This window comes from Candoia aspera, chromosome 5, assembly GCF_035149785.1.
Source record: "Candoia aspera isolate rCanAsp1 chromosome 5, rCanAsp1.hap2, whole genome shotgun sequence".
NCBI classification, from domain to species: Eukaryota; Metazoa; Chordata; class Lepidosauria; order Squamata; family Boidae; genus Candoia; species Candoia aspera.
The window spans coordinates 103,864,842-103,886,015 of NC_086157.1; the positions used below are offsets into that span (position 1 = coordinate 103,864,842).

General features: G+C 40.0%; 2 protein-coding genes across 3 annotated transcripts in view; one reads left to right on the forward strand and one right to left on the reverse strand.

The window, feature by feature from the left end:
• Positions 1–3,720, reverse strand: part of CEP57 (centrosomal protein 57) — a 29,324-nt gene extending 25,604 nt beyond the window's left edge. For both annotated transcript variants that reach the window (XM_063305881.1, XM_063305880.1), the window contains exon 1: positions 3,604–3,720. In XM_063305881.1, the coding sequence (XP_063161951.1) occupies positions 3,604–3,663 (60 nt within the window). In that variant the 5' untranslated portion in view covers positions 3,664–3,720. The remainder of the gene's footprint in view (positions 1–3,603) is intronic.
• Positions 3,721–4,338: 618 nt separating this feature from the next.
• Positions 4,339–20,725, forward strand: FAM76B (family with sequence similarity 76 member B). Its single transcript, XM_063305870.1, has 10 exons — positions 4,339–4,702; positions 7,288–7,352; positions 8,180–8,234; positions 9,391–9,546; positions 10,613–10,827; positions 12,633–12,680; positions 13,258–13,338; positions 13,918–14,053; positions 16,067–16,168; positions 17,365–20,725. Exons 1-10 carry the CDS (start codon positions 4,547–4,549, stop codon positions 17,452–17,454), a joined length of 1,104 nt encoding a protein of 367 aa, XP_063161940.1. The 5' UTR covers positions 4,339–4,546; the 3' UTR covers positions 17,455–20,725.
• The last annotated feature ends 449 nt before the right edge of the window (positions 20,726–21,174 follow it).

Genomic DNA, 21,174 nt, shown 5'->3' on the forward strand with positions numbered 1-21,174 from the left:
ACTGTGGTGTTGGAGGAAAATTCTGAGAGTGCCTTGGACTGCAAGAAGATCAAACCAGTCCATCCTCCAGGAAATAAAGCCAGACTTGAGGGAATGATATTAAAGGCAAAACCGAAATACTTTGGCCACACAATGAGAAGACAGGACACCCTGGAGAAGATGCTGATGCTAGGGAGAGTGGAGGGCAAAAGGAAGAGGGGCCGACCAAGGGCAAGATGGATGGATGATATTCTAGAGGTGACGGACTCGTCCCTGGGGGAGCTGGGGGTGTTGACGACTGATAGGAAGCTCTGGCATGGGCTGGTCCATGAAGTCACGAAGAGTCAGAAGCAACTGAATGAATAAACAACAAAAAAGAAACTTATTAGCAGAGAGGGTGCCTGTTTTTGAAATGCAGCCCCTCATTGCTGGCAAGTCAGCTGCACTCTTGGAGCTCAGCTGGCCACAAAGAATGCTGTTCCAAGCAGGCAAGTAGATGACTCACAAACAGCAAACTGAACTATAGTCCAGAAATTAAATCCTTGCTCAGCATGAAGCTTATTAGGTGACCTTGGGCCTGCTACTGTCCCTTAGCAGTTCAATTTACTCTTGAGTGGTTTTTGAAGAGGAAGGAAGGAAGGAGCAATATATGATGTCTTGGGCTTCTTGAAAGGAGAACATGGGATAAGAGAGTTATAATTTAAAACTGTATTATCTACCTGTCTGCTTGGAAATATCCCAACAACTCCAGTTTACTTCTACAAAAAGAAGCTATAAGCTTCCAAGGAAACATGACTAGGATGGATATGAATACAGCCAAGGCAGGATCTCATGATGCAACTTCCATTATTACTTTCTTCTTCTTCTCTCCTGCCTCCCACGCATCCTTGCCAAATGGTTTAGGCCATGTGACATGGAGCGGAACATAAATCTTTTGTGGCTTATTGCACACACACAATAACCGGGTCTAATTTAAGTGATAAACATTTAATTGAAATACCTTGCTCAGCTGGTTTCTATGCAATATTATGATTAAGTTACCCTTCTGGGACATCCAGGGCCGCTCTAAACTGGGAAAGTATAAGATAGGGAGTAAACTGGAGATACTTCAATACCTCTTCAATAAAAGTACTCAAATGAGCTCTGAAAACTTTAGAGGCAATGCAAAAGCCACAGTGTGATATGGGGACCCAAACAGTTGTCAGTTCAATGCTGCAAGCTCACAATTTTCAAGGTAAGTCAATAAGAACTTAATCTGGAATAAATACTTATCTATTTATTTGGTTTCTAGGGCCATCCAATTGCTAAGCAATTCAGCACAACTCTAAATATATTTAAAACATGTCCCTGAGTATATGAATCACATATAGAATTATTTGAGAAACACCCTCTATGGAACTCCCAAATAACCTTATTTACGATTACAATACAATTTCAGTTTAAGTAGCAACTGCAGACTTATTCTACCTCCCCAAAGGAAGATTATGCTCGGTACTTAAAGCTCTCAAGTGGCTTGTTTAAAACATTATAAAAACGTTACAATTCCTAAATTTCTAGTTTTTTTTACATATTTTAAATTATATGCCCTAATCCTTCAAATAAGCTCCTGCAGAAATACTGTACCATCTAAGAACATATAGAGGCATAATGCTACAAAGTAGATACCTCCACAATGCAGATCTAGACATATTCTTTCAGAATACGTCACAGAATTCAATGGATTTAACATCCAAGAAAGAGCTTACAGGGTTGAAGATCTAGAAGCTTTCAGAGAGAGAGAGAACATTCTGGTTAAAAAAGTCTGATGTCAAGCAATGTAAGCACCTTATTTTAGAAAACTGTTATTTCATACAGTAGGGTAATTCAAGCTTTTTAAACTTTATGAAGCAGAAACACACATGATTACATTTCCCCAAAATTCTAATTTCAGCAATGTACACATGATACTTGGAAGAAAAAAAACAGAGGTGAACAGAAAGAAATGCATAAACACATTTATTTTGCTGCAGATATATCCTTTGGAAACCACTATTTCCTTATATAGAGATTCAAAACTCTCAAAAGAAAGTATCAGGAAATATCCTGCCAAGATCTGAAACTAATTGGAAGGCATGTGGTAATGCTATATTTACATACAGTATTAGAATACTGTACTCTAATTCGTAATACTGTTTATTTGCATGTTGTGATAAACCACCACTGCGTTTTATACACCATTACAATCACTTACATTTCTAAACTGTCCAATAATTGCTCTTCTCTGGATAGATTACAAATGTTGTAAAAACATTAAAAGTTTCTAAAGGCATTTTTTAAAAAGAAGAAAAGCAATAAAAAGCAATTAATAGACCAGAGAAAAAACTAAGGCTATTGTATGTGGGCTGCAAAAATCTGGATAACTAGATAGCAGAAAGGAGATAGCAGAAAGGAGATAGAAAATGCTATCTTCTAGTCATGTGAATTTTGCATTCTGGATATCGCATCCTATGGGAATGATACTTCCTGTGCAGAACAGTTACTTTCAATTAAACAGAAGATAAAACAGTAAAAATGCCTGGAACAAAATAAATCTTGCTGCCTGATAGCAAAAAGACCTCACGTGGTTCTGTCTTTTGAGGAAGGACAGACAACTAAAATGCTTGAGCAGGTACATAATGGAAGAGGCATTCCTGAAAAATACCACCCCCAATAATGCACAAGACCAGCCTAAGTTAAGAGAGTTAAAATAACAACTTGCCAGAACTTCTTGAATTAAAGTTACACATTACGTAAGCTTGTAATTCTTCGTTTTTAAAAAAGAATTTGTACCTTTAATGCACCTTTTAAGGCAAATATAGATAAATGCACTGTAATTACGGTGTTGTTGTTGTGGAGAAAATAGGAAGGAGTATTAGGTATGTTCCCCACCTTGAGTTATTTATAAAAATAATAAAGGCGGGATAAAAAAGAATCTAAAAATCACATCCCAGCCTTGCCTGTTGCTGAGAAGGCCCTAAATGAAATTCTCCTCTTTCCCTGTCTACCTTCACTACAGCCAAAGAAGATGAGTCTGAGAAACAGCAAGTGGCCCACAGGGTCAGGCTGGGCTGATCTCCAAAGGGCAAAGCAGGGTCCAAACTGCAGTTCTTGAAAAGGAGACCACCAGGAAGTCCCAAGGCTGTAGGCTAGATCAACAAACACCTCGGAAAAGCCAATTTCTGTCCAGTGAGTCCCCAGGAATTAAACTCAACTTTATTTGAATGGCTTACACTTATATTTTACATTGAGGCCACTAATACTCGCCCTCCCCCCCCCCCCGCCAAAAAGGCCTACCTAAAGCAAGAGGAATAACTCAAGTAAAGGGCTAAAGTTAACGTTCATTTTGACTATATCCCCCCTCAGCCCCTGGCCATACTAGGTGGGCAGGGTGAGGATGCAGGCGGGATTCTCCTGCAGCCGACAGAGGTAGGGAATATAGAAACCCAGCCTAACGGAAAGCGCGCCTCTGGGCATGTGAAGAGCGCCTTGTTCTCCTCCTCTCGAGCAGACACAGTCAGGCCTCCACAGACGGCCTACGCGTGCCTCCCCACATACTGGAGATGGTCCCCAGCCGGACCGCCGCGGCCGCGCCTCCCTCCAGCTCACCGTGTGCTCGGGGGCCCCGGCCACCGCCATGTCGTAAAAAGGCGGCCGTGCCGGGTGCATGTCCCTTTAAGCCAGCAGCGGCTGCTACTGCCTCGCCCCCGCCTCCCCCCGCCCCGTATTCCAGCTGTCAACAAGGTAGCTCTATTGAGTGACATAGCAACCGGCTAATCACGACCCGTCTCCCTCCCCCAACGCATCCGGCTCGTTGCCTCTTACAGTGCGTCACAGAGTCGCGGCGGCGATTGACTCCACGACCAGCCAATAGGAATAGGCGATGAGGGTTAGGCGGTGGTTCTTAAACCCAACCTGGACTTTCGACGTTGCATTTCGTTGGGAGGTATCAGTAGCGAAGTGAATCGTACAGCCAGCTCGGTATGGGTTATGAGTCGGTTTTTCTTGCTGTTGGAAGGGGAGCGAGAGAAGGAAAAGGGAGGGAGTATCTCCGCTCTTCTGCGCAAGCGCAATCGTGAGATGGGCGGAAGGAGAAATCCTTCAAAACTTCAAAAGGGCTCCTCGGAGGACCAATGAGAGAGGGCGCGCCCCGTGGTCCGTTCAGTTTCCTGGTTGGTCGGATTAAGCGTGACGTAACGCGGCGAGGTGGACGGGCGGGAATGCGCGTCCTTCTTCCGCTCCCTGCCATTGGGCGGCGAGGTTTGAAGGAAGCCTTGCCGCACGGCCCGGATTGGCCGAGGAGGCGGGCCGGCTCGCGAGGCGTTCATTCGCTCCCTCGCTCGCGCTCTCCCTCTGTTTGTGTGAGGAGAAGGAGGGGAGAAACGGGCTCGGGCCCCGCCGCTGACACAAGGAGGAGGCGCGGCCTACCGACGCCGGGAAGCGGCCGCGGCGGCGAGGATCGGGCCACGGTCCGTCTGGCTTGGATTTCCTCGCGGGCGGGCGGGCTGGCGGCCGGCCGGCCGTGGCTCCCTTTAGGCCGAGAGGAAGGCGGATGGCGGCAACATCCGGGGCCTCTGGGGCGGCGATCGTGGCCTCGGCGGTGGTCGTGGGCGCGGGATCCGGCGCGGCCCCGGCTCTCTACGCCTGCACCAAGTGCAACCAGCGCTACCCTTTCGAGGAGCTCTCCCAGGGACAGCAGCTCTGCAAGGTGCCGCTTCCCCGGGGCCGCGGGCGGAGGCGGCGGGCGGAAGGGAGGGACGGTTGTGTGGGTGGCTGCGGCCGGCCAGGCGGCTCTTGATTGGAGGCTTGGAAGAAAGGCTTTCGCCCGGCCGGGGACCGCGGGGAGGCTGCCCGACCCGTGCAGAGAGGCCTCGGGGGTCTTTGCTTGAGGCTCAGCGAGTCGTGAGCGATGGCTCCAGCCGGAGCAAGGGTATGGGTTGTACTATGATCATTTTCTTGCAGGTAAAAATGACACAGACGTGTGTGTAGGCACTAAAGCAGTGAAACTCCCAAGTTTTTTTTCCCCCATAAATTATTCAGGGGCAGAGCCAATCTGGTTACTTAAAGTATACTCTGACACCACTAAATATTTAAAAAATCGGCAGGAGGGAAATACTTCTATTAGGACAGAACGCATCAAACTGCTGTAGAAGGATGGGCTCCTTTTTGCATTCCTTAGATCAGCCTTTCTCAACTTTTCCACCCTGAAGGAACCCTTGAAATATTTTTCATGCCTCAGGGAACCCCTGCACATTCAGGCTCAAATATAGGCCAAAAGTTACAAAACTATTCGTTTCATGGGTAGGCATGAATACGTGCATTAACAGTGTTCTTAAACTAAAAATAAAGAATGAAACTTACCTTTTTAATGTGAAGTCTGAAGTTCAAATAATTTTTTAAATAAACTGTGATCTCCCAGGGACCCCCTGGTCACCTCTTGCAGAACCCTAGGGTGCTGTGGAACCCTGGTTGAGAAACTGTGGTCTACTTAGAGTAGTAATCCTCAGAGGCTTACAAAAACCAGTGATGTACCATGTCACCTGCTGAATTGCACCTTCTCTTGTAGCCATCTGTGGTACCTTCTGATAAAAGTAGGGTGGGATTTTCCACATCATTGAAATCTAGCAGGAAAATTAGAAATGGGTGGATAATAATGACAACTATACAGCATGTAGTGCTGCTCAGAATGGCAGTCTTGTTTCAGATTTGCCACCACTACTGTTGGGGTTGCTGACCCCAAGTATTTTGACTTCATGCAGGTATTTTCCTTGAACTCATTTCATGTGGAATAACATACGCCAGAAAATTTCCAGGGATGGGAAAATGCACAATGTATTGATATGACCTATTTCCAGATTTTGGGGAGTGGGGGCCAAAGGAGACTGATAGCCGTTCTTTGTGTAGTTTGTGTATTCATCCCAAAATTTGAAACAAATTTGCTGCTACTTACATACTTGAACTTTAAAGAATGAGTTGTATACATATAAAACAACAAATGTCTTTGTTGATCTGTTTTTAGCTATGAGGAGGCATCTGTTTTCCTTTAAGAAGAAAAGCTGTGGTCTCTTATAATCTAAATTTTCCTAGACAGTTACAAAATCACAGAATGTTACATGGATCCAGTAGCATACATTCCAAGGCAATTAGTTTCAGGAGTTCATAATATCAAAACAAAGCAAAAAACAAAATGGAAAATGCCAAAAATTGTTGTGGGTTTGTGTGTGTGTCTGTGTGTATTTTCTGTGCTTTCTTATGTAACTGTTGATATATCTGTAGACTGTCTCAAACTCCACGTTTATTCAATGAATACTGTCTGTGGGTTAGGTGTTACAGAAGTAGAACTGCTTAGCAAATCTTGGCTTCAGCTGCATGGGCATTTTTTAAATGAAAAAAGCTGCTTAGAGTCATACGATTAAAGTGGTATAGAGGCACTTGCAATAAAATGAATAAATGTTTCTGTTGCAGGGCAAACCACATTTAAATTGTTGTGTGTGACATACTGATTCTATGAATGATTTTTATCTGTGATATTTATGTTTTAAATCTCCAAAAGTTGTTGAAAACTATGGCATACAACATTATTTGAAATAATTAACTTGTACTAAGTTGTTCAGTAGTCTGTCAAAGATGCTGTTCTGTTGATAAATTATATTGTTGGTCCACTAATCAAGAATAGCTCCTAGTTCAGTACCTCAGCTGACCAATGTTTAGAAGAAGCAGTTGAGACTTCACTGTGTCTCCCCCAGACCACTAGTTGATTTTGGAAAGAAACTTGGCAAGTGAGTTTTTCTCCCATGTGCCTGGGAATATGACCTTCGTTATATTCACTATTACTGTCTTATTATGTGACCTGGCCCAGAATTATATGTTAGATTAAAATATGCATGCAAATACCTAACAATCTTTAACTTTAATGGTTTGGGGTACTTATTCAAGATTGGAAACATTCTTGCATTGTACATTTAGAAAATGAAACTACTGTAATTTAGTAAATTAAATAGTCCTAATTACTCATAGAAAGCCAAAGTGATTTCTAAAAGCTGAAAGTTAGATTGAGAGTGCCACAAAGTGTTCACAAAGAAGATTTGGAAACTATATAATAATTTGGCTCTGTGTTTGTGGTGGTGGGGGATGTAAACTTCCATTCTGATATATTAAATTTGGTGATCTGCTCACTCTAATTGGTAAAACTATTTGATGTTGGCAGCAATTCTATTTTGTAAGGTAAAATCAGATATACCTAATGTCACTTGTTGCGCTTCAATAAAATACTGATATTTTATCTCTTTCTAGGAATGTCGTATTGCGCATCCCATTGTAAAATGTACTTACTGCCGATCAGAATTTCAGCAAGAGAGGTAAGTTAAATAAATACATTAATGAACAAAGGACTGTTGAAGAAAAATAACTCTTGGAGGCTCTGGAAATGCCATGCCTACAGCCTAAATTCATATCTAGTTCTGTTGGCTGAGAATTCTTGGAGTTATACACCTCAGGAAAATGCCAGGTTAGAAAATGCTGCTCAACTTCATTTCTTCCTAACATACATACATATATGAGTTTCCTTAGGGTTGCTTTGTGTTTTTGTTTTGCATTCCCCATTTGGTGCATGTCTGATAGTTTTTTTAGATGGTAGCCTCAAATGGGTGATCTTCATCCAGATGGTCAGAATGCTAGTGTCTTTCTGTACTGTATAGTTACAGTTCTTATAAGGCATAACAGAATGTGGTTTTGGTTCCAAATGTATATTTTTAAACCCTTTACTAGCGCAGCAGTATCTTTAATCTCAGTTAAGAGATTATGTCGCCTGCTTGCAATCATACATTCAGTTAAGACTAAGAAGGATCCCTCTGTAATCAGAATTTGAAAATTAGGATTTAAAATGAAATAGTGAGTAGAAACTTTACTGGTTAATGGTGTCTCAGATTAAAATTTACTTCAGAGTATAGTAAATAGTAGATTTGTTCATTTTGATGAAAGAATTCCTATAAAACTAATAAAGTTAGAGTAATTCCATTTTTTCTGAATTGGAAATTTGTTCTCTTCTTATTTTATGTGGCAGTAACCACTCTTTAAGAACCTTAGGAACAACATTTTAATTCACAACTTGCTCCTTTTCAACAATAATTATAGGTAGATGTTGATAACAAAGTAGCTAAAAGTTGGAATTTTGCTTTTCTTCTAGCAAAACTAATACAATATGCAAGAAGTGTGCCCAAAATGTGAAACAATTTGGAACGGTGAGTTAACATCTATAGCTGTATTTGTGATTAGGTTGCTAAACTGACAGTTAATTATATAGATGCCTAAACAAATCGTAGGCATTTTACCATTGTTCATATGAAATAATTAAGCAATTTTCTGGCATGGTGATTACAATTTTCCTTGGTTATGTGAAGTAAAGGGAGAAATTGTGTCTTGCATACTGAAAACGTACTAATAAATACGCTGGGCAGATTGATTGTTTTGGAGGTTTTGGTAGCTGATAAGGAATTTATGCCCAATGTAGACATTTAGATTAATGCAATTCTAATTTTATGAAACAGGGAGGATAGTTCCAAACACTGATTGGAATCCCATGAGATGGAACCACTTAAACTCTGAATATGTTTTCAAAGGAATTACAGGTAGTCCTTGCTTAACGACTGGTCACTTAATGACCGTTCAAAGTTACAACAGCTTTGGAAAGGGTGCTTTACGGCCCGTAAAGCACTTCCAGCCATCGTGGAACATCACGCCACCCCCCCACCCCCCCACAGTCACGTGGCTGCATTTTGGGCGCTTGACAACCAGCTCGCATTTACAACCGGTTTCCCAGCACCCCGCAATCATGTGATCGCCATTTGCAATCTTCTCTGCCGGTTTCACCAGAAAGTCAATGGGGAAGCCAGCAGGGAAGGTTGCAAATGGAGGGGAGGGGAGGGGAAAACCTATGGCAGGCTGGCAAGAGCTCAGATCCTGAAGATTTCTGCTTTTTTCCAGCAGCTCCATGAAGGAGTTCCCCTCCGTGCATGGAGGGGAGGGGAAACCCTTCAGCAAGCAGTTCTTTCGGTCCACTTAACGACCTGGGAGATTGCTTAACAACCACAACCGGGAGTGGTAGGATTGCGATCATTGAGCACATGGTCATCTCGTTTAATGACCAATTCGCTCAACGACTGAGATTCCAGTCCCAATTGTGTTCATTAATCAAGGCCTACCTGTATGACCCTTTATCTCTTCTCAGGTATAGTACTTGCATGCTAGAAGAGCATTATGTATTATAACTGGAAGAAGAGTTGTCTTCAACCCCCTGTGTAATTATTTGATTTTCCCCCCACTGATTCTCAGTTCTCATCAGTTTAAATAACGATAGCATTTAACAAACGTTTAAGGGTTTGTAACTATTTTTTCCAGCCAAAACCTTGTCAGTACTGCAACATCATTGCTGCTTTTATTGGCACAAAATGTCAGCGCTGTACAAACTCTGAAAAAAAATACGGACCACCTCAGACATGTGAACAGTGTAAGCAGCAATGTGCTTTTGACCGCAAAGAAGAAGGAAGAAGAAAGGTATGCTTTTGTGATTTGTAAATTAAAGTTTGTGTATAGAGTTGACAGTGAACTGATCTCAAAGCAGTTATGAGTAAAATCCAACTTACATTCCGTTATCCCAACCCAGACTGAATGTTTTGTTATGCTATTCAGTATTACATTGATGAATGACTCTGGCAGTGATCAAATCTTGATCTATATATACAAGGATTGAGTGATGAACACTCCCCCTTATGTCTTAAGTAACGAGGTTAGCTGCACTGTTGATCTGATGTTTTCTAGAAGAAAACTGCCTGTTATACTACGTTAAAATGACTCCTTCCAAGTGTTTATAGCGAAATAATTTGCATATAATGAATCTCTCTTCATTCGTTTTGGTGTTATATATGTTTATACATCACCTGATAGTTTGTTGGGTAAATTAAATTGACTTGGCAAAACAGTGAACAACAAAAACAATCACATGAAATTTTTAATAATATGTTAAGAGGTTCAAATAATATCAGTGTCCAAGTATGGCCTGTAGTTTGCCCAGTTACCATTTATGGAGTTTAAGCTATTGCAATAATCATGTATATCCATTTGTTACCCATGGAATTCAAGGTAATGTACCTAGGAATCCCTCACACATTAATTTGTGTAGCTCAGCATTACTGTTGAATATATATTATGTACCTTCAGGCTATACCCAAAGCCTTGTTTAACAAAACCCAAGAGCCTGGGCAGCCCTGTGTCCTCTAGCATACGTTATTTTGCTATATTAACCAATATAATAGTACTGGATGCTGGAGCTAAATATATCTTTGCCTAAACCAGTGGCATTTCTTGGAAATGAGGTGAAAGATAAACAGATTGGAGTCAAGCTAGATTTTTTTTTTCACAGAATTTTCTGCAACATCTAGCATATTTTATCTGATACGCTGGTGATGTTTTATATATACACACATATTCATATTCTTGTTTATATTAAGATCTGTGTGCAAGAATAACAGCAGTAGTATTTGATAATTTTATTTTGGCTGTTGTGTGTCTTTTTAGCACTCAGTACGTGTAACATAACTTGCTGCGAATGATTTCCCAAAAGGTTGATGGGAAGCTGTTGTGTTGGCTTTGCACTCTGTCCTACAAGAGAGTACTGCAGAAGACCAAGGAACAGAGGAAGAGCTTAGGGCCTTCACATTCTAATTCTTCTACTGCATCTATTACTGAAAAAGACCAGCATCATTTGAAACACCACCATCACCACCACCGTCACTCCCACCACCATCACCACCACCACCACAGCGGCGGCCATCACAAGTAAGTGGTGTGAGGAACTTTGAAATTGAGCAGTCCTAGGAGGCACATTCCTGTCCAGTGGTAGATTTAAAAATATGTGCGGGCATCTTCATTTGAATATATATACAGTGTGGAAGACAGGAAGTTCTATCAACTCAACGTTGTTCTAGATATTTAAAAATATCAACCAGGATAAAAACAATCTGCCCTGCTATGTTCCATTTGTTTAAGGAAGTTGAGCATATAATCCTTAAAAAGAAGCTTCTTGTGAATATAACAAATTGCTTATATAAGACAGAGTTTTCAGAAATGAGATGATGATGTGGCAAAGATGCACACTCTTCAGAGAACGTTGCAACTCTTGCTGGAGACCTTGGATCATATAAGATCTTGGTATGACTGTTACATCTCAGGAGCTCATAACTAAGAAGAGATGACTTTCTAGCTGACTTTCTCCTTAGTCCTATTGTTAGTATATAGAATTAGCTGGAATTTAGGCATGACCCTGTTCTGTATTAAGAAGACTTCGGCAAACTTCAAATAAGATGCATTGTAATGTTACATACTCACTTATTCTGATGCTCATTATCTTCTGTCTGTCATGAGTAAGGATGGCGAGCAGGGGGCTCCCACCCAGACTGTCAAGCGCATGCGTAGCACTGAGGAACTGTTCAGCCATTCAAAGAGACACAGATCGGGACCGCCTTAACCCTTGGGGGTTATATGCCTGGGTTTTTCCCACGCTTCTTCAGTTTGTTAGGATTCCTGTTAAGTACTACTAATAAATATTAGAGACCAAGTCATTGTCTCAGTGTGTTTCCTGGTAATCAGGACACTGTCAGAGATTAAAAGAGTGGAGTAGAACAGTCGTACCTGGGTTAGAAATTGGCAGTAGGTAGTTGTGAATGCCAAGAACTTGAAGATCTCATGCAGGATGTCGTATGCTTATGTCTGTGTGTGTATTTTTTTTTTTAAAAAACCATCATGTGGTAGTCCTTGTTGATCAATGGCAGTTAGGTCCGGTGACTCAGTCGTTGAGTGAAGTGGTCACTAAGTGAAAATCACGTGACCGTGACTTTGCTTACACTTTTAGTTCAACTTTGCTTTGCTTCGCAGCGTCAGAAGGATATGACCCCAAACAGCCGGGTGAGCCCAAACGGCAGGAAGATTCAACTCATGAGGGAGCCGGGTAAAAGGGCAAATCTTACGACCCTTTTTCCCCACTCCCCCCCCCCCCCCGAATGCTCATCCCGGCGCTGGGATAATTAGCAAGGAGAGAATTAATGTTTAGGAGGCAAACAAAAGCCTTTAGAGTAAAACTGATTAGGGTTTTGCCACTGTCAGGCAGCAGGGAGGGTTCTAATAAATAATTAAGGTCACAGAGCTGAGCTTGTTAACTTGGGGTTAGCACTTTTTAGGTGCCACTGCACTGGGGAGAAAAGCAGCTCAGGAAGAGATAGCTTGTTTAGGCAATCTCTCTGCTCTGCGGGGGGGGGGGAAATGGGTCAGGCACAGGACAACTGACTGTAATGGTGAACACGTGACAGAGAGAGAGAGACGCTGCCGTAAATGCAGGCATTGGCCATAGAGTTACTTTTTCATCGTGATTGTAACTGCAAACGGTTGCTGTCTTAGGCAGTCGCTAAGCGAGGACTACCTGTAATGGCATGCAGGACCAGAAAAGTTGTCCAATCCCTTATTAGACAAAAAAGGCTATTTGCTTTCTTCCATCTCCACCTTTTCGAACCACAGTGTTTCTGAAGTTACTGACTGAAACCAGTTATTGGAATACCACTGATAAGCTGGTTCAACATTCTGTATTTCAGAATCAGCAGTCTGAGCCCAGAAGATGATCAGGGATTATGGAAGCAGAGGTAAATAGTATTGAAAAGACAACTGTTCCTTTCTATCAGGATTGGAAACTATTTGTTGTTTCTTTCCCCTTATGAAGTGCTCGATGCCAGCAAATGGAAAACTTGGCATCAGAACTGGCTAGGACAGAATTGCCTCTTTATCTCCTTTAAGATTAATTAGTATGGGCTGATTTGAGGGTATAGCACATAGAAAAGGGAGAGTTAAACTTTGCACATGTGTTAACTTTTAAAAAGATTTCACTGACACCTGTGGAGACTTTTTGAAAACCCTAACGTCTGTGTAAAAAGCTGGGAGCTTTTTTAGAGAGGGCACAAATAACATTGCATCAGCAGTATAATGTTCCAAATGTCCCTCGAATGGCAATTAAGCATTAAAAGAATTACGAATGATGGAAGTTTATTTTTAAAAGTTGATTGCTGCAGGAGAAGGTGAGAGGATAGATTGGGTCCAATGCAGGGAATCCTTGCCCAGACTTTAAATTTAAGCAATGCTATATAATATCTATGTGCCTGCTATTTTGGGTAAATGTGGCTATATGTCCATATGTAACACAATATTCTTAATGTTTCTTTGCAGCCATAAATCCTCTTCAGCTATTCAGAATGAAACTCCAAAGAAAAAGCCCAAAATGGAATCCAAGCCATCTAATGGAGATAGGTAAAAATACAGTTCTGAATATTTTTCTGTTCTGTTGAATAGAACAATGTTTGGACAGGTAGAATTCATACTTTTTCCCATTATTTTATTAATTTCAAGATGACTATTACTCAAATTCTTGATCTTTTGGATTTTTTACTAAAGTGGCCTAAGTCTTTGTTGAAAATTCTGCTACCAGCAGTTCTTGGGATAATGAACTAAAATTAAAACAAATCAGAAATCAATCTAATGCAGCAGTGCCATGTTTGACCATTATGAATCAATTTTATTCTAAATACATCTTAAATAAAAAATGAATCTCTTAGTTAACTGTTGTCCGTGTAAAAGATGATTGCTTCATTAAGCAAGTTTCCAACCCTCTGAAAGTTAATGCTTAAATATACTTCAACAGGTGGTCTTTTTAATGCCAATTACCTGACACAAAGGGATGGATAAAGTCTGCTTACTAATGGCAGAGATTACATGCAATGGCAGAAATATTATTAAGCAGATAAACACAGACATATTTGTGTTTAAAGATGCTTGTGGTGCAGTTTGTTTCTGTCTCTGGTTACATTTGATGCCATTTATTTTTTACAGTAGCTCTATAAATCAGTCAGCAGACAGCGGAGGTACTGACAACTTCGTTCTAATAAGTCAGTTGAAAGAAGAAGTGATGTCACTGAAACGTCTCTTGCAACAAAGAGATCAAACTATACTGGAGAAAGATAAAAAGGTGAAAGGTTCAGACATCTCACTGGCTACTTAGAAGTGTTCGATTTGCATCTAAGATTTATATGTTTGTCAGATGTTTACTGGATTAAAAATGCAGTAAAACTTCTGAACTCTCCCTCGACTTCCAAAACAACAGATAATAGTCGCCTGTGGACATGACCTCAGAAAACAGGGAAAGTCCATTTTTCCCCAAGCAGTTCAGACAATTTATGTAAATTAATGTCATATGAGTCAATTTATGTAGCTACACAAATGCTGTAAATTGATGCAAATGATGCAAATTCATATTTAACTTACATTTGGATATAGCACAAATCCTGTCCTCCAAATTATCCATGAAATTGAGATTTTACTGAACTATTATTTTTTTAAATGCAGAGGAAGAATGTGTTAGAAATTAATGTTGCTCAAATGTTATTCACAGGAATCAGATTTAGAAGCTTGTGTATATTGCAAATGGGACATTTATGTCTCTTCTTTTCCTTCAGTCTGCAAATTAGAACACAAAGTCTCTCAGCAGAGTGAGAAGGGCATAACCACCCAGGTTGGGCAAAACTTCATGTTTTTGATAGTTGAGCTTTCTAGTGGGGCTAAGCACCTTATACATCTAAATCACTGCTATATGAATTTAAAAAACGAATTTCCATCCTACACTGGTCAGATATGGGGCAGGCCAAGCAATTTTTATGTCAGCAAGCCTTAAAACAACCTCTGCGGTTAAGATTGAGGAATGGTAAAACATAATGAAAGGCAACTGAATAGGATTTGCAGGCTGCTATTTAAACAATGCCACCATTTCTTGTCCCCAAATAATTGTTTGATAGGAGAAACAGACTTAAACTGTCACCCTTTTATGAACCAGACAGAATGCTTTCCTGAATTTATCCAGTACATTTGTCATTTACATGGTTGATTACTTAATTTAGGACATCCTCCCTCTGAATTCTTTTCCAAAAGGAAGATCCTTGGTTCCCAAGTATGAAAGATGAGGGAAGATAGCAAATTACCCTCACTTCATTTTGGTGAACCCTGTTTTCCTTAGCATTCTAAGTATGCCATGCAATATATTACACATTTGCTTTAGCTATTATTGCTGGTCGCAGCAATTTTTTTTTCCTGAAATGTCTTGTGCCCCAAACATATATTTGATTTATGCAGTGGCTATAACTCAAGACTGTTTTTAATACACTGTTAAGGAATTAGAAACTTGTTGAGGAAATGCACTATTAACCCTTTATCATTCTAACTGAAGAACCTAGAAGAGTTATACAGTACTTATTATGGATTTGGTATAGATCTCAGCACTTCAGATGAGTATGCATGCATTAATAATCAAGCTGATTCTATAACAAACTTAAAAGTGGTAATGGAGTAAAATTCTTTTTGGAGATGAAGAACTGTGTATTAAGGTAATTTTCTGGACAACTTTCAAAACAGTTCCTCATGTTACAATGTGCAGCCTTATTTGTAGATTTTCTTGGAGGCACTTAAAAGTCTGAAATAAAGTATTTAGAAATTAAGGTGAAGAGCCCTATTAGAAAGCTTAAGCAGTTAGAATGTTGGTGCTGTAAACAGTATTCCTGATTGATCAATTTTGCTGCTCAAGGGTTTAAAGGTATACCTACCAGTTTATGGCAGTTCAGTCTTTTATGATGGGTTTTAATTTTCAGGTAAATTAGAAAAGGACTTGCATTTTAAAAACAGTTTTTGTTTCTAATATATTTTAAAGGACAGCGTATTTTGGCTATAAATAAGAAAACATGGACAAAAATTCTAAATCGCTGTATTCTATTTTACAGATAAAGTCAGCATCCTTTGCATATGCAGATAAATTACTTAGTACTACATGATATTTTCTTTTCTAACCTTTAAACCAATTGAAAAAAAAGCGTTCCTTATCTTTAAATGTTTACCTCGTAAGCTCAAGAAATGCATCTTGTTGATATTTGAGAGTGAGAGCATTGAAGTAACCATAGACAGTATCTTTACAGAGATCATTCCATTCTTTTTGCAGTTGACTGAGCTGAAAGCAGACTTTCAATACCAAGAGTCAAATTTAAGAACCAAGATGAACAGTATGGAAAGAGCTCACAAGGAAACTGTAGAACAATTACAGGTAAATGGTATTACTTCACAGACAATCAGTAATAGCTGAGAATGTCAATGTATGAGAATCAAGTGGTCTAAATTTTGAACCCAGTACTGTCAGTTGCACTGTATTACCCAAAAATTCAGGAGGAGCAAGGTAGCACCTTTCCTGACTTCACAAATTTTATTTTAAAAAAACATAACCATTGGCAGCTTCAACTCACAAAAGCTTGTGCGTGTTAATGAAATGATTTTATAATAATTCAATGATGAATAATATTTATTAATAATAATAAATGAAGTGTGTTAATCTGACAAGGTGCTGCTGGACCCCTCCCTGATTTTGGGCTACCATAGACTAACACGGCTCTCCTCCTGTGCTGTATTCCCTAGAGTCCCTAAGGCTAAACTTTGGCTGGATTCTGACATTTCACAAAGAGGCGGAACCCATAATAATGTTAAACAAGTAGTAGGCTTTGCAGGCACAAGCTGGATCATTTCACCTGATTTCTCTTTGAGTTTTGTTAGTTGGTTTGTAAATGTCATCCCAGACCATTGGATGTCTTCTCCCAGCAGCTTCATGTAGATGTTAAAAGTGCAGGAGCAGGGACAGAAAGCGAGGAGCCACTGGGTCAAACTCTTCTCCCTTACCCCCCCCTTGTTTGTGTCAAGTGTTCATTAAAGAGTGATTTTGTCCTTCAAGGGGGTAGCATTTGCTTCACCTACCCCTTCTCCTTCCCTGTACAAGGAAGGAAGTGGGCTGCATCACCCTTATCTTGAAAGCATTGTGCAGGAGTGCCAGAAAGTAGAATCCTCCTGCCTTGTTCCTCATTTCCCTTTTCCCTCAAGGATGGGAGTTGGGGGAGGCAAAATTCAAGCTGAGTGGGAATTGTTCTGGTGTCGCTCTTGTAGGACTACCAAGACGACCGGCAGAGCAACTAGAAGTAGGATTTGAGACGTGCAGGGGTCTCCCCTGGTGTACCACAGGCTGGATGAGCCAGCCTGCTGGGTTGGGTTCTCCATCTCTGATATAGTGCATTTTTTTTCCTGCAGTTGGGGTTCAAATAAAAGGAGTATTAACTGCACGAGTATTTTTGCAGCCTTTGTGATGACAATGTTAAATTGGAACCGAAGCCATATTTTTAAATCTTTTATGTAGCAGTGTAGAATAATGCACATTTTACAAAATAACTGGGAGCACCGGGTGTTTTGGGGTTTTTGTAGGCCAAGAACAGAGAGCTGCTCAAACAGGTTGCAGCATTGTCAAAGGGCAAGAAGTTTGACAAGAGCGGGAATATGCTGACATCACCATAAGAAGATGGCTGCTTGCACAGCTATTGATGTTGGAAAGGTAACAGACTCTGGGGAAACTCCGCAGAAACAAACCTTTTGGCGTGCAGAGTTGATGGCCTATTTCCTATACCTTTTTGTAACTGATAATGCCATGGGTGGTTTTGGTTTTGGTTTTGGGGTGTTTTTTTGGCAAATAAAAATCATTTGGATTATTAAAGTACTTCAACAGGTTTGAAGAAGGCACACATATGAATATCATGCATACATGCAGCCATACAGAAGGAGGCAGCTGGCCAGTGCCTGGCGATCAGTAAGAGTACTGTCCCTGGTAATCCCGTCATGCAATAACAAATACATGAGCGGCAGCCTCTTGAGAGGGCAGTCCCCCAGCGCTCCTGTGTGCAGGCCGATGGCTTTCAGTTGGACTTAAACAGGACCCCTGGGCAAGAGCAGGGCTTGTCTGGGAGCTGGACGAATGTGTCTCAAGGACAGACTTTCAATCTTATCTACATTCCAGCAGCAGCTAATTTGAGACCGAGCAAGAGCACTGGATACTTGGCAACTGTTCTTTGTCCTTCAGTCAGAATAAGAGTGCGTTGAGGATTAAAATCATGGTGCTTTTATTACAAGAAGCTTAAACCTATAAATATATGTAAAAGATTTTAACAGTTTTATTCTTAGTGATAACTGGTGTTTTGCATTTCCTGTTATAGAGATGGAAAGAGATTCTCTATTGTAAGTACCAGAACAAAATGTGTTTTTCTGAAAATACGCCGTAGACTTCCTCCTGCAAGTGCCTTTTCTCCCAATGGTTTATTTATAGGAATGTTGGTATTTGTATATACTTTTCTTTTTTCTTTAATCATGTTTAAATGTTTCCTGGTATGTATATATTTATAAATGTATATACAGAAGAATCAAATGCTAAGATCAAATTGTTAGAATGATAGGGAAAGTGCTAAGTACTGGCAGGCAATGAATTTTGGCTATAGATACTGTAACAGATGTGTCTGTGTAGAGAGTATTTGTCTTAACTCTTGCTGTGCCTGACTTAATGGAGGGGGGCTTTTAAACAGTAGGGCTTCTAAAAATAGAGGATTTATTTTATCTCAGTGCTGATTTGCATTGTATTCTCAGTGATGTGTTCTCAATTGAATGATGAGGGAACAGTATTTGAGCTAATGTAACTCTTCGGATATTTCTTTTAATAACATTGCTTTGAACTGCAATGCCATTTTAAATAGTTCTGTAAACATGCCTTTTTTATTTCTATACAGTGAGAAAATAACAGTCTACACTGAAAGCTTTATGTTGTTAAGGGCGTTGTCACTCAGTAGTTCTGTGGCCGATCAAGTGGGAGCCAAAAGAAATGTCCCTGGAGGAGCCCGAATGCCCAACACTGAGAATTAAAACACCGAAAACAGCCGTGTAGTTATAAAACCATCACTGGCCCCATAACCTTGGCTCAGTCTTTGCAGTCACGTGACGGTAATGCAGGCTGAAGCACCATTTGCACTAGAGGGATAGAGTGAGATGGAGTAGCACATTCTCATTTCCAAGTAAGAATTTAAACAGGCATGCCGTAGATCAGTGGCTCTCAAACTGTGTTTTGGGGAGCCTGGCGTTCCATGGAAGTAGATCGGTAACAATGGTGACCACTGCTACTGAACTTAGGTTGTAATATACCTGTAGGAGTTTGTTGAGTGTGTTCTACAGGCACTCCCAATTTCTTCAGGGCAAAGACCTCTCAGCATTGCACAAAGTAGCACACCCTGGAATGTGTCTCCAAACCTTGTGTAATGCACAGAAGTCTCTAGCACAGTGTTTTTTAAACTTGGCAACTGTAAGATGTGGCAACCAGCATGCTGGCTGGGGAATTCATGGCAGCTGAAGTCCACTCATCTTAAAGTTGCCAAGTTTGAAAAACACTGCTCTAGCAGGTAAGAAGTAACTCTGAAATAAGTAAGTTGGAAATCATGCCTTGGATGTGTAAAGCTTAAAAACAGAAACCAATAATGCTTTGATATTTTTATGGTTCTTTATAGGAGAATGTTGTAAGTTATTAGAAAAGTTAATGACCATTCCAGAAAATACAGTTTCATCAACCTAACATTAAGACACTTTTTTCTATTAAATGGAAAATCCTGTTGATAAAAGGGTGCTCAAGTTATTATCACAGGAATTGCACTTCAGCTAGCCTTCATGTTTTGGGGCCTTTAGCTACCGGTTTTGGGAGGGTTTGTTCCCAAGAGACTACTGAATAATTGTAATTTGAACAAAAAAAAAAAAAGCTGCTTTCTACAATATTGAGAATTTTTTATTTTTTGTATACTAAAGATGAACTTTGTAAATTTATAAATACAATTTGCTGATCTTACATAATTATATAGATAGGGTAGAATATTCTTTTGCTATCCTGTTGAATTGCTTAATCATTCAGACTTTTTTTTAATTGCTGACTTCCATTTCAGAGTATTTTGATACTTTTTGAATGACTACCTGTTACTGGTGGACTTGTTTAAAAAGAAACTGGTCAAAACTTTTCACAAGAAACATAATGACTTTCTGATCAAGGCATTGTCACTGAAACCTGTTTATGCTGCAATAGAAACATTCTAGAGGAAGAAAACCAACATTCTGGTTCTTAAATACCAGAGCTGTAGAAAATCCCATTTCAAAACATTTACAAGACTTTACTGTGTCTAAAGAGAAACTTTTTTTTATTTTTAATAGTGGTGTTTCAAAGGCTGGAAACTAGCAAATGAAATGCAGGGGATTTGGGTGGTTTTCACAATGAGTTTGGTTTTATGTAGACTCCCAAGATGATACATTATAATGTGCATTTAAATTGGTTTTTCAATAATTGGCATCAAACAAGAAAAATCCCTTGGGCTTGAATTATTTATGTACTTTTAGCCTGTGAATATCGCATTTTTTTTTTTAGTTAAATGTCTATCTCCATTTTGAGGTGAGGCTGTTCATCTTACTTACATATGTATATTGTGTTGAAATTCTGTACTGGCACACATTTGACATTTTTGTACTTTTTCTAAATCCAATATTTCACAATAAAAGCTTGTTAAAACAGCAGTATGCCTCTCAATCAGTAACTGCCCATTTAGTTCCAAAACTGGGCAAAGGGATAATTTTAATCTGGGGTTTTGACCAGCCTTTTCCAAACTGATGCTTATAAACCTTATCCATCCTAGCCAACATCTTGTCTGTGTTATAATTTGTATGTGTGTTTCACAGATTGCCTGTAATGAATAAACTTTTAAAATCATAAATGAAATTTGAAGTCATGATTCCAAGATGTCCCTAGTGTTCTGTTTAGCTCAGTGTTTTTCAACCTTGGGAACTTTAAGATGTGTGGACTTCAACTCCTTGAATTCCCCAGCATGCTGGCTAGAGAATTCTGGGAGTTGAAGCCTACACATCTTAAAAGTTCCCAAGGTTGAAAAATACTGGTTTATTTTACCACATTCTGGTGGTTAACTGCAGAAAATATTTAATGCTTTTCATATATGAGCTGATTTCACATGGATGGAAGGTACTGTTTAGCCCATGAACCCCAGTTCTATGTGCAGGAGTTTAATTTAAAACCATTTACAACAGATGGCTCTCTAGTTCCTGCATGAACACATCCAAAGAAGGGGAAAACCCCATTGGGATAAAAGGTTCCACCACCTATTGCTCTTACTGGTAGGAAATTTGGGGGGGGGGGTTCTATAATATTCAATC